This window comes from Molothrus ater, chromosome 1 (genome assembly GCF_012460135.2).
Source record: "Molothrus ater isolate BHLD 08-10-18 breed brown headed cowbird chromosome 1, BPBGC_Mater_1.1, whole genome shotgun sequence".
NCBI lineage: Eukaryota > Metazoa > Chordata > Aves > Passeriformes > Icteridae > Molothrus > Molothrus ater.
The window spans coordinates 105,278,886-105,292,465 of record NC_050478.2 but is presented as its reverse complement, the minus strand read 5'-3'; the positions used below and the strand labels follow the sequence as shown (position 1 = coordinate 105,292,465).

The following is a 13,580-nucleotide window of genomic DNA, read 5'->3' as shown; positions in this document are numbered from 1 at the left end:
CTATCACATGTGCAATTACATTGCAAAAGGCAGAAGGTACTGACAGAGGAGGGACAGACAATGGTGGCACAGGAGCACCTTGACAGTTCCTGAGCACATTCCTCTGCAGTGGCAATACATGTCAGCATCCTTTATTTATTTATTGAGACTTCAATTCCCTGACAACTGCTCCAGTACTGGGAGTATCTACTGGAAAAGAAAAGCAAGACAAAGAAACCGTACATAGGTGGTCCCTCCTTGTGCAGCCCCTGATGCTGGGATTGAAGCCCCAGCACAAACCCAGGACCCCTGAGGGTGCTGGATTCTCTCAGCTGCTCAGGGCTCACCCTAGGAGAGGGCAGGCTCGATCCCCTCCCACCTTACTGGCCATGGCAATTAAAAGGGTCATTTCAAATGAAATTTCTTGGCCTGAAATGAACAGCCACACGGGCATCGCCATTCAGGGGGGATTTCATACCCCAGGACACACGCAGGCAAAATCCTCATCTGTCAAATATGGCCAGATCAGTGAACTGGAAGCAACAGTGCCTGACTTTCCTCTGCCTTTGTGAGTGTGAGTGACCCTGTGACTTTTTATTAAGCCATATGATTACACACTGCAGGCATACAAGTGAAAGAATGTCCAGGGAGGTATGTGGTTGTGGCACCTGAAATCCCTCACTGGTCGTTTACAAACCATAAAGAAAAGTCGACAAATTCCTAAAGCTTAGAATTTTTTTTTTCATAGGGGCTTAAGGTTTGTGTGGATATAGCATACCACCAGGCTGATGCCAGACATTGTTTTGCTGCTTGTTATTAGAGATATGAACAATGGCCTGGATTTATTCAGAGACAAGGACTAAAATTATTCCATCTGTGCAGTGTTAATGAATAAATGCTGTTCCTGAACTATCACAAAATTCTGAGCCATGAATTTTGATAATGTTTGAACAGTTATTTATAGGCACAAACTACCCTGTATTTTTTAAAATCCTTTTCAGAAAAAGCTTTGTATCTTAAAGTTTTCATTTTTGCTGTAATCCATTCACAACACTTTTATCAGTTGTACACTCCTAAAACTCCCTAGTTATATGTTATCAAAGGTGAAGAAAGAATATATAACTTCTTACTGTACAAAATACTATAAAAAGTGCACAGCAAGAAAACAGTTAAATGGATCTTGTTCAGCTGTTCCAGACCACTCATCAAGAAAAAAAAACCAACCCTGTTTTACAAATATGTTTTTAAACATATTTTTCCCCCTCACCTTTTTTTAGTATAGCAGATTTCATTACTCCATGGCAGGATGATTCATCCATTCCTGGTCCACAAATTCCTAGGTTTTATTCTTACACCTGGAATCATGCTTAGGAGCTAGATGGTTGTAACTGCACGGAAGAGGTATCCTAACCCAGTCAAATCTTACATACCCCACTAAAGATACCTAAAGAAGTACCTGCCTTCCTTGAGGGGGGCCCATGGTAATTTTTATCTCCCCTTCCCTGGCAGCTCTTGACCTAAGGGGTGCAGGGAAGGTTGGAGGATCAGTGGCTTGGTGTGCACTGGACCTCCCCCCTGGGGACATGAGAGACTGTCCCCTACTGACAGCTCAGCAGGAAGAGGAGAGGGGATGGTGAGGAGTATCCTGACCCACCATCTAGAGCATGGAGGTGGCCAAGATGGGTGTTTCTGTGGAGAACAGGCTCACAGTCTGTAATTCTGGCTGTATTTGTCAAGGGCAAAGGGCAATTATCTTGCACAAGCTGTTTAGTCTTCCACTTATCTATAGTGTACTGGTCCTATCTTATGATTCCATGGGAAGCTTCTCTTCATCAGCAGGGCTTTCAGCTCATTTATTTGAAGCCTGTTTTCTAAACACTGCAAGTGTGCTTTGCAACAGGTCAAAGACAATCTTCTCTGCTTTCAGCAATTCCATATTGTACCATTGCTCCGCACTATGCAACCAGTAATTTAACAGGAAATTTCTACTTCAAAGACTCTATTAAAGCAGAGATATTAAGTTCTTAAACATTAAAATAAAATAAAAAAAAGCATAATGAATTCTACATATATTACCTCAGAGTGCCATGAATTAGGAAGATCAGATCTTCTACCTTGGAGTCCATTTCATCCCCTCAATTCCCTTGCCTGTGGAGATGCCCAGAGCCCAAATCTCAGAGGAAAGAGTCAAACCCTCCCAGAAAGAGATCTCATCATTCTGCCTACCATTTAGAAACTAGTCTTAGTTCTAATGCTTGAGATTTAGCATCCCCAAAGTGTATCATATTGGAAAGGAAGTTTTGCCCTTTCCTGATTCATTGTTTCCCAAAGTGAGTTGTGCATGAGGTGGTACAAACCAGTGACACTGATTGATGAAAGAGTTAATATTGGTGGCAATCTGGTAGAGGAAAACCAGTGGAGAGACTTAGCTTGCAATCTGGAGCAGATAACTTTAAAACAGCCTGAGAAATGGGATTGAAGATGAAGTAACTGGAATAAGAAATATGCTTCCTCACTTTTCCAGTGCAGCAATCTGGAGGCATTGCAGCTGAGCAACTTCTGGCAGCATCCCTGCACATCTGTAGCATTCATTGAAAAGAAGTAAACAGCATCAGTGAGCTGGAAAGACTGTTTTCCTTACTGACCCCCTGCAGCAAATCTGTCCCAACCTCAAAGGAGAAAAAAATCTGATGTGTATTTTCCTAGGAGTTGTCTGCATCTGTATTCGTTACTCTTTAATATGTTAGTGTGTTATGCTTAGTATGTTTGGCTTACTATGACCAGTTAATGTTCTATTGACTAAAAAATACAGTAGCTTGACAAATTCTCAGAAATTAACTTATTTGAGAAGGAAGGACAGAATGATTCAGAAAAAGGGGAAGTGGTGCAAGACAGTGCGTATTCAGTCCTCTTTTCAAAAACTTCTTCCCCAAAATGAGAATTGCTGGAGAATGCCTCCCTCTTCCCTCCTTCCCTCCTTCTGCTGATCTCTTCCTTCTTTGAACCAAACTACGTGCTCTGGGAACAAGGCAGCTAATAATAAACTCCTCAGCTGAAGTCTAGGAAAGCAGCTTGGTCAAGGCTTTGCCTGCCAAATGCTGACCAACACATGTTCCCAGCTGCCAGCAGTGACTGACTGCTAGCCACATTTTTTAAACCAGTTATACTTCAGCCTTCTGCCCCTCAGAGCACATTTTGCTCCAAACAAGACCTCCCAATTCCAAATGATGGAGTCAAAGGTACTTGTCTCAAGGTCCACCTACTATGCCTCGTGTCCGTGGAGCATACAGGGACTTCTCCAATCACAATATATTGACACAACTGCTCTTGCACTATGACTCCTCAAACAAAATCCCCACTGCTGTTTTCATCCATGCCTACACCAACAGGCTGTACAGGAACAGTTCTACAGTGCCAGCTAGCAGACAGACAGCACTTCTTTCAAAATTACCTTTTATCAAGGTTTGTGTAATAAAACTTGGTTCTTGCCTTGAGATTCCCCCTTCTTGCCTTCTTTTACCAGGAAGGACACAGGGCCAAGAGGGAACACCAAGACAGCAGGAGTAACATTTCCTACTGGTCAGGCAGGAGCTCAGTTGCATTTTGGCCCCAAGAGCAACCTCTGGTGCTTCACTTGAAATGCTGACCCAGCTGTCCACTGAGTCTGGAGTCTTTAAAAGTCGTGCAGGTCACCTTTCTGTCTGGAGGACCCCAGTGCCAGATGAGGAAGCAGCCAGCACTGCTGAAGGAATGAGGCTCCCACTCTCTCCAGAGGCTGCTCAGAGGCTGCCTGGAAATGCAGCAGAGACTGTAGAGGTGGGAACTCACTGAGTCAGGTTTCCTGAAGAAGGGGAAATAAACCCTTTAAGGGACATAAAAGCATGAGCACCTACAGTCAAACACCATGTATGCTGGTGCAGGGGTGTGTGGAAACCAGGCCAGCCTAGCTCCTCCCTGAGCTGCCCCATGATGCTGGGAAAGATGAGAAGGGTATGGAAGGAAGTTTGGGCTCGAAAATAGTATGGACAAAGGTGGCTTCTTGGATTGGGACCCTACTGAATTACACAGCTCTCACCCGTGTCAATGCTATGGCTTCATCATCCCATTCCCCCTTTAGTCAGGGCTCTTCTGTACTGCAGATATTTGGGATACCTTCCTGACCACAGCAATGTTGTTTTCCTGAGGCATAAGGCACTCAGGGTTGGTTCCTAAGGGTGGTACTACCCTGACTCCTCCTCTTGTGGTGAAATCTCCTCCTACCACTTCCAGATTGTAAGTCCTCTCCTCTCTCCATGCTGCCCCACCAAGCACAACAGCACAAGCATTTCTAGAAATGGTCTGTATTTCTAAGGGGAGAAATAACTCACCTTGGTAGCATCACAATACCCAGGAGAAGGAAAGAAATGACAGCAAGTTAGTAGGCAAAAATCCCATCCCGTCACAACAGTGTACTTACTATTGGGACAGTAAGGATAATGGAGTGCCCACTCCTCCCTAAAATCTTGTTCACTGCAAGAGTGCTGACCAGGGATAGCCAGGTAGAGGATAACACCAAAGGAATCTATTTTTATAGCTGTTAATGAATATCAGTAATTTTTACTTATTTGAAGGTGACAGAAATCAACAGTTAGCATTTCTTCCTATTTCTCAAGATTTTCTTTGCCTTTTTGCTATTCCAGGGCTTAATCCAGAACAACAACAACAAATGGAAACAAACAAAAGGAAAACAACAAACAAAAAAGGAAAAAACCCTGTGTGCAGCCTTATGGAGGACTTTCCAAGCCACAGATGCTGGCTCTGTGGTTGGCTGGTCTATCCAAAATAAAGCTCAGCAGCAGGGAGCAATGGAGTAGTTCAGGGGGTAGAAAAGGTCATGCGAATGTGATCCTCACCTCCCAAACTCCACATCTCCTTACGCTGCCTCCTCCTGCTCCTTTTGGGATGGAAGGAATTTTTTACTTTTCATTTTTATTTTCAGCCTGCCTTTTTTATCCATTTGCCAACTGGGGTCATTGAAAGTGACTCTTGCTGCAGCTACTTTCCCATGACAGAAAAAATGAGGTGAACTATTCTGATGGCTTATAGGTGAAAAGGCACCAGCAGCTTTGATGATGAGCCCCTTTGGCTGTGCTGAGCTGGCAGTGTGGGAGCTCAGAGGCCACCATGTAACCGTCCCCTTGCCACAGGGACAGGCATTCTCCTGCCCTGGGTGAAACTGTTTACTGCAGAGACTGTTTTCCCAACAGAAAGAGATCACAAGAGCCTTGGAAACAGGGGCCATGAAGGCTGCTAACCCTGTGCGTGGTACTACCCTCCTCACAGGAGAAGACCATTTTGGGTGAACAAACATTAAAAAAAAAAAGAGGAAAGAGGAAAAAGGAAAGAAAGTAAGCAACCTCATTTTAATAATTTTTGACATCAGAATGCATTCATACCATATACTTTTCCTCTGAGAGGAGTGCACAGCCTGTGTTGTGGCTCAGCTACTGGTACAACTGAGCCATGTCTAGAGGAGATGCCATGAAACCACTCTGGGGAAAACCTACAAACGCTGCTGCACATCAGCAGATGGGGGCTGAAGCAGTGCCCAGCTGGGCAGAGGACATGTAAGAGGCATGGCCCCTTTTTTTCACAGCCAGCACATTCATTCCTCTTCAGGTGTGGGCTTCAGTTTCCTAATGAAAGAACTACTTCGGAAGCCTTATGTTTGCCAAGAAAATAAACCAAGTCTAAACATCACACCTTCCTCTGGGAGGATATTGGATGTGGATGATGGGACTGTACCTGTATGTTTCGATGCTGCCAGCAAGAAAGTTTTTCATAGCAAGTGTTTGATTTACCCTAAGCACTATGCAAAAGCAAGCTGAAAGACTGCTGTCACTTACCAAACCTCTTGTAGCCGAAGGACTGCACCTCCTCCTCCTCTGCAAAGTCGTCTGGAGAAAGAAAGACACAGCAGCAGATTATTACAACTACCACTGGAAAAAGATGAGAAGAAGTTTTTACAGGTGCATGTTCAAATAATGTAAGTTTACTTGGTTTGTTAGGCATGCTACTGCTCTTCCCCTCTGCTGCTCCTATCCCACCTTTGTCTCCAAGTGCAGAAGGCAGTTCAGAACCTTTCCCCCAGTGAGAATCCCCAGCAGAACTCTGGATTACAAACTGTGCAGATTTGTCACTGGCAGCCATCCTGAGGCCTGCTTGGCCAGCTAAGTGCAGAGCAGAGCAGATATATGTTCCTCATCACAATGACAGCCACAATTGTCACCAGTGTGCCACCTGATCAAGCTTGCCCGGGCCACAGGAGTCTGAGGGGATGGTTGTCCATCCATCCATCCATCCATCCATCCATCCATCCATCCATCCATCCATCCATCCATCCATCCATCTATCCATCCATCCATCCATCCAATCACCTCCCATGCACACTAGCTTGGCCTGAAAATGTCACATCCCATAAAACATGGGAAACAGAGCAGAGACACTCAGAGAAGAAAAATAAAAACGGAGATGGTGAAGATTGTGAAAGGTCTAGAGGGGAATGGCTGAGGTCAATTGGTTGGTTCAGCCTGGAGAAGAGGAGACCGTGGGCACACCTCACAACAATCTACAACTTCCTCGTGAGGGGAAGTGGAGGGGCAAACACTGATGATAGGACCCGAGGGAAGGGAAGTTGTGGGGAGGTTTAGGTTGGCTGTTAGGAGAATATCAGGCTCCTCAGGGAAGGGGTCACAGCATCAGCCTGCCTGAGTTCTAGAAGTGTTAGGACAATGGTTTCACACACACAGTGTGATTCTTGGGGCTGGCCTGTGCAGGGACAGGAGTTGGATTTGATGATCCTTGAGTGTCCCTTCCAACTCAGGATATTCTATCATTTGATGATTCCATCATGCCTTTTGTTCTCATCTTTACAGTAAGCAAGCAGTAATATGCTAATAATCACAAGGTTATTTTGTCAGAAGCGGAATTTCTCTCCATTTCCTTCCGTCAGCAAAGGAAAAGGCTGGCATCAGCAAAAAAGAAATACACCCATGACTCTTTATTAAAAAAAGAATATGTTTGTGTTCATGTGTTCAGCCTGCTTCCACCAAAACAACCTCTCATTCTGCTGAGCCAGGAAAGGCAAAAGCTCTGCCTTGTCACCAGCCCCAGCCTCTGCATCAACTGCTGGGAGGGCAGCATAACCCAGGCTGTTCTTCTCCCACCTCTATATTTCCCAGAGGGAACATTTAATGACTGGTGGAGGAAAAGCAAGCTCAAAGCAGATAAACACGTGTGATGGTGTGAGAAGTCTGTGTTTAGTTAGATCTTTTTTGCCCACAGACTTGCTGCACATGATTGGGCTGCTTGGCATCATGAAACTGGGCTAACTGGTGCCACAGCTAACTTGGGACAGCACAGAGCCTTGGGGGGATGAATTCAAAGGCAAAGATACAGTCTGCATCCAGGCTCAACAAAGCCTAAACAATTTGTGTGCATGTCTCCAGCAGGAAATCTGACTTGTTCTTCCTTCTGACCTGTGAGGTGCCACAGACAGAAGTCTCAGGACACTTTGCCTGAAGCAGAAGCAGAGTCCATGAAATGCATCATTTTGCAGAACATCACCCTTTACTCAGACAGAACAATTGATTAAACAGCTAAAAACATATTCTTCACCAGGTAAGACATTTTGCTTATTGCCAGCAGTGCTCCTGTCCATATCTTTAGCTAGACCCTCAACTCAGATATGCATTTAAGAAGTGGAAGAGTCAGTGGAAGCTCCTTAGGCAAAACAAACACATCCTGGTTTTGAAGACAGAAAGAAACCTTTAAAAAAACCAAGCCAAACAAACCCTCACAATTGTCCCAAATGTTATCTGAAGACAAGGCCCCCCAGCTAAACATGACAAGTACTAATAAACCATAAACAGTCAGCAACCAACTTCTCATCCCAGTAGTGAGCTACACAGGAAAGATCTTCCCCTTTTGCACGAAAGATAAAATGCTGCACAAAATAAGATAACAGCTCCAGAGACCTTAGCTTCCTGCCCTCTCCTGCTATCAGGCTGCAACACAATTGCCTCCTTTGTTTTTCAGGAGTGTAACCTGGCTTATCTGACCCGCAGCTGATCTATACAGCCAGGCCACCTTTAAATCCTGCAGCTTCATCCCACACCACATCTCCAAGTCCTTCCTCCTGGGCTGACAGCCCCTTCTTGTTTTCTTGTTTTTCATGCTTAGACCAATAACATTGGCTTTTGCAACATTTTTGTTTCTTTGGCCATTTTGGTATATGCAACATGTTTATATATGTACATATGATACATTTCTATACACACATATACTTTTAAGTATCTATATATATATATGCTTTTCAGTATTTGCAATGCTGCATGTTATTCTTTCTAGGGATGGGCTTTTTCCTTAAGCTTTGGATACATTATAATTAATCATTCATGTCCTAATTTTGAAGAGCACTTGTGATATTTGAAACAAAGAAGTGGAGATGGGCAAGGGCAGTTATGTCAAGTGGTGACTCGTTTCCCTGATCAGTAAAATCTCAAACATCATCTCTGTGAGCTGATCTTGCAATAGGCAATCAATGTAATTTTAGGAGAAATCTTTAAAAATTATTTAACAGACAAAGCTCAATGTTCTTTCAGTCACAACTGCAACTTTGCTGAAATCATGTGCAAATATAGTACTTTAAAATATTAACTGTAGTGTAACAAGTTTAAGGAAAAAAAAAAGATGGAGGAAATTAATAAAGCAAGCTTAGACTAAACATTCAGAAATTACAGCACTTTGGAAAAAGAGACTAAGATGGGTTGAAAGTCCTACCTCAGAAGAAGTCTATGTTTGAAATATTAAAAATGCAGTTGACAAACAAGCCTATAAATTTAAGTCCCAAGGCAAAGCCCTACACCCAGCCTGCTCCTCCCATGTCTGTTGGGCAGTATTGTCCTCACTGGAGGCAGCAGAAACTTGATCCTCAGCTCCCTGTTTCAGTGCTGAAAATATTAAAATTTTGTCACAAGTTCTACAAAAATCTCAAAGTTTCCTGATATCTTCAAATCAGCAAAATACAGGAGAACCTAAGTTTTCATTTAAAAGGTAACAGCTTTTCTAGTGAAAACTATGAAAATGTGATCTGTTATGAATTACAGAGGTTAAGAAAATATACACCAAGTAAGAAGTCAAATACTATGAACACCTCCAGTATATTTTAATGACTTATGGTTTTAAAGGTAATATCAGAAATTGTTGTGGCAGAAATTCATGAGCTTTGAGCACCAGTGACTGATCTTAGAAATGGAAATTCTGCATTTTCACATCAGCGGTGCCCACACTTGAGTGAGGCTGCAGCTGGTGTAGGAGGAGTTTGCTGGACACTGTGGAAGCCTTAAGTTAGAAATATTTTACTTTAGTTTAAATCCAGTCCTCAGTTACAAAGAGAACTGGAATGAACACAGTATTTCTGTTACATACACATGCATTAATATGCAGGCAAGGCTTATTTTCATAGGTGAAAAATATGAAGGGCAGACTCCTCCTTGAAGCAGACAATCAAGTAGAATTTGTTGTTATGTCCTGGTCACAAGAATTAACTCTTTAGTAGGGGGAAGACCAGCCCTAACTCAGTTATAAGACACCCAACTGAGCTCTCAGCTGTGAACTGCAAATCCAGAATAAGAAAGATGAAGAAACATGAAAAGTTGGTCTCTTATTCCACTGACTTGTACAGAACTCTGGCAGCAGGAAGGTCCATAAAAAAGGTGAACTTTGGGCAGAACAGAAACATATGTGAACAACCAATTGTATTTAACCATGTAAGGGAAGGGCCATCAGAGATCTCCTGTTTTATTGGGTTTACAAGAGACTCCTTGGATGCTAGAACAGATTGTCATGGGGAGATTACAGCAGACTGCTACAAATCACTGTCTCACTGAGGCTGAACAGCAATACATCAAATATTCTAGGAAGTCAGTGCAAAGTAAGAGTTCTGGTCCAAAAAAGTAAAAAAACAAACCCTTTGAGAGATTTTGGCAATATCCATGCCCAATTGAGTACCAATGCCAAATTCCACTTGCCCTCCAGTTATAAGCTATTACTGCAACACCTCTAGTAATTTCAGTTGTAGAGTTAAATAAGTTACAGTACAACGCTTCAAGGGAGTGGGAGTTATGAAAAGGCAGTTCAGCTGGGGATTAGCACAGCGAACAGAGGGAATTCATTTAATCTAAAACAAATTAGACTCTCATTTGATTAATTTGCTAGTGGCAAAGCAAATCTGTGGAGTAGAACTGTTTAATTTCTTGTTCTTAAACCTTAAATAAATTAATCATGGATCACTTATGAGTCACTCTGAGGTCAAGAAAGAGCTGGCCTGGAGCCAAAATGGATGCTAAATCTGCCCCTGAGACAATACAGGGCATAAAACCACAGCACCAGATCTGAGGAGCCTTTGGTGCAAGGTGATTTTAGGGAAGTTGTTTCCATTTTAGCCCCTTCCTTTCATGGGTGTCATTGTTGGCATATGGAAGGTGTTAAAGAAACCTGCTAATGTACATGTCCAGCTGTCTCCTTTTAACAGTACACCTTGCTCAGCCATTTAAACCTAATTAACTAGCGAGGCAAACAAGACCTCAGAACCATTAGAGATGCTGGGTCATATGGTGGCTGCAGACATGTGGTATCCAATAATTTCAAGAGCACTTGTGTGCTGCAAACATGGATACAAAATCCTTCTTTAAAGACCTCGTCTGAAGTCTTAAATAAAGAAAACAAACCAATATTCTACATTGCATTTCAAAATCTGGGAAAATCTATTCCGGGAGAGAATGAGGCATCTGGGCTGAAAATTGTCATGCCAAGTTTCACCCCAGATTTTAGAAGTTCCTTTATAACCCCCTGAAAACTCAAATTACAGTACATTAGAACTTACCCCTAAGTACCAGGCTGGGAAGTCAGGCTGTAAGATTAATTTGTAGTAAAAATGACGTCCAGTGCATGAGTTTCCTCTAAAATAAATCTCTCTTTCAAAGGGCTTTAATGGTTAGAGCCCTGCCTTTCCTGCTGACTTAATGGGAACTATAGAGCTACATCTCAGTGCAACTCTGTAAAGCTCATTCTAATATTATCAAGGAGAGATTTTTACTTGTACCTTTTGGAAAGAAGCTGTGCCCATTAGTTGAAAATCACAGTATTCCACTCTTTAACCCATCAGCATGGATGAAGAACTCTACTCAGAACTGTCTAACAAGTGCCTCTCCTTCATGAGAGACTGCTTGCAGTGTCAAAAAGCTGCTTCTGCCTGCTCTCTCCCTCTCAGCACTTTCACTGAAAGGCAAAACTCGTCCACTTGTGAGGTTTCTGTAATATTAACAACTGTTCAGGCAGACAAGAACAGCGAGACCAATATCTTTCTCATATCACATTTCAAAAGCTTTTTGAGCTGCCACCAGATTTATATGCATTTCTGCTCACTATTAACTGGGTCTACATTCAAACTGCTGACCTAGAGGTGAAATGGAGCCAGCAGAAGCACAGCAAGCAGCTGTGGCCTTCAGATGTTGATGACTTCATCAGTCTAATTGGTTTCCACTGGTTTTCATAGCTTTTATTTTGGACAGTCTCCTGCTTGTGCTAATGGGCTGCTCATTCCCAGCTCTCTTCACAGATGCTTTATTTACTTGTCCTCTTGTTCTGCCTTTCTCCACTACTTTTCCATTATAGGCCCCTTTCATAGTCAAGTCTCTCTCTCAGCCTCTATTTTGATAAGCTCTCCCTCACAAAATCCTACCCCACACTTGAAGCACTTCCTGACTGGGAGGATCCCAAGCTGACACGTCACACTAACAGTCACTGCTGTTGGCTGAGTGTTGCCATATTATCCAACCCTTCCTTTGTCTGGCTTGTCAGGCAGCAGACTCTCTTGGACAGGGATGGCATGGATTCTGCACTTGCAGAGTACCTGGTCTTTAGGGCAGCCATGGCAGAAGTTCAGCTGAGGCTGTCCTGGAAGAGAGACCACCTCCCTACATCCCAAAACATCCTTTGGGATGTTGTTTGAGCTTGGATTTTGGCAGCAAAACTGAGGCTTTTCCTCAGCTCTGTCCAACCGAGACTGATGATCTGGGAATTTTTCTGCTTATCTTAGTGACTGAAAGAGGCAATGTCCTAGATCAGAGATCCTCCCTTGGTACTATCCTATGACTTGAATAGTGTCTCCCATCACTTAACACATGCATAAAACAAACAAAACCAGTAATCGTGACAAATGGGTGCACTTTAATGTCTTGGCCTTCATCTATTCCCCTACTGCTGTGCCCAAAAAATGTGAGCACTTACATTAGGAACACACACAAAAAGACAGAAGATTGTGAAATTTAGAGGTATAAAAACAATCACTCTGGTTTTGCTTTTTAGCCACAAGATGAAGACAGTAAATAGGGAGTTTTGAACAAGACTTGTTAGCCCATAAGTGCCACAGAATGTCATTACCTTACCGGGGTCAGGAGCAGCTGCATGGTGTGGAGGATCAACCTTAGAAGTTAAAAGTTTAAATCATATCGTATTTCAGAATAATGATTTAAGAGCAAACAGATATGTTCTCATTAGTGCACTGAAAAATTGTGCCTCCCTGTCTGTATGTCAGAGGAGGCAATTAACAGCTGTATTAAAATGGCATACACATTCCTAACAACACGTCTCTATTACCTCCCATAACTCATTCACTTTGTTCCCCAGTGATGTCCCAGTCTGCACCTCAAATTTATGCACCAAAAGGGATTGCAGTTTTAGGAGGAAGCAGTGAAACTCCAAAGACAATTCATCTTAGGTTGCTCCCTCGCTCGCACAGACCACACTCACATTATGAGGAGGATCAGGTTCACTTTCCATGCCTTGTAAAAAGTGTCTTTATTTTGCTTTCCAAGGGGGAGGGCTGGAAGGAGAGATTCTCTGTTCTGACATACAGAACCTCAGGATAAGGAAGGTTTTGTGAAGCTGAAGATAACTGGGTATGCATCTTTTGCAGTACTGAGCTGCTTTCATCCTTGACATTTGTCCCAGCTCTCTTTATTTTACTCTGTTTTATCTCTGCAAGGCCTGATCAGCTCTATCTCTCTGCAAGATTACCTTTCCCCCCTTATCCTAGCAGGCAGAAGTGTCTGTACCTCTGGGCACAACAGTCTTTCAGTGTGGATCTAAGTAAACTGTTTAGTGGTTGTGACAAAAAAAGGGCTCTGTTCAGCCCCCAGCTGTAGCAAAATCAGACTAAAATGAATCTACGTTATCCAAAGAAGAAGAAAAAGTATATTTTAAACAACTCCTTTCTTCATAGGGAGGTTTGTCTGTGCTATTCTTAGTTGCTATTCTTAGTCCTGTGTGGCTGGGAAAAGTAGAATTGAAGCAATAACAAACATTACAAGTTCTTACTGAAAATGCTCCTGTCATAAATCGCTTATATGCTAATTCTGCTCAATATCCTTTGCAGTTGTATAGTAATATTTCTATCTGTACAGGAACAAATTTCTCTTATAATTTCATAGCTCTGTTTTCCTCTGTATTAGTAAGAACATGCTTTGACACACACTTGCATCTTTCTCATCCATATGTTT

At 42.8% G+C, this 13,580-nt stretch overlaps 1 protein-coding gene across 1 annotated transcript in view; it reads right to left on the bottom strand.

Moving 5' to 3' along the window:
- The window catches only part of COLEC12 (collectin subfamily member 12), a 96,756-nt gene that overhangs the window by 79,312 nt on the left and 3,864 nt on the right, over positions 1-13,580 (bottom strand). The window contains exon 2 of the mRNA XM_036399234.2: positions 5,865-5,915. Coding sequence (XP_036255127.1) covers positions 5,865-5,915 — 51 coding nt within the window. The remainder of the gene's footprint in view (positions 1-5,864; positions 5,916-13,580) is intronic.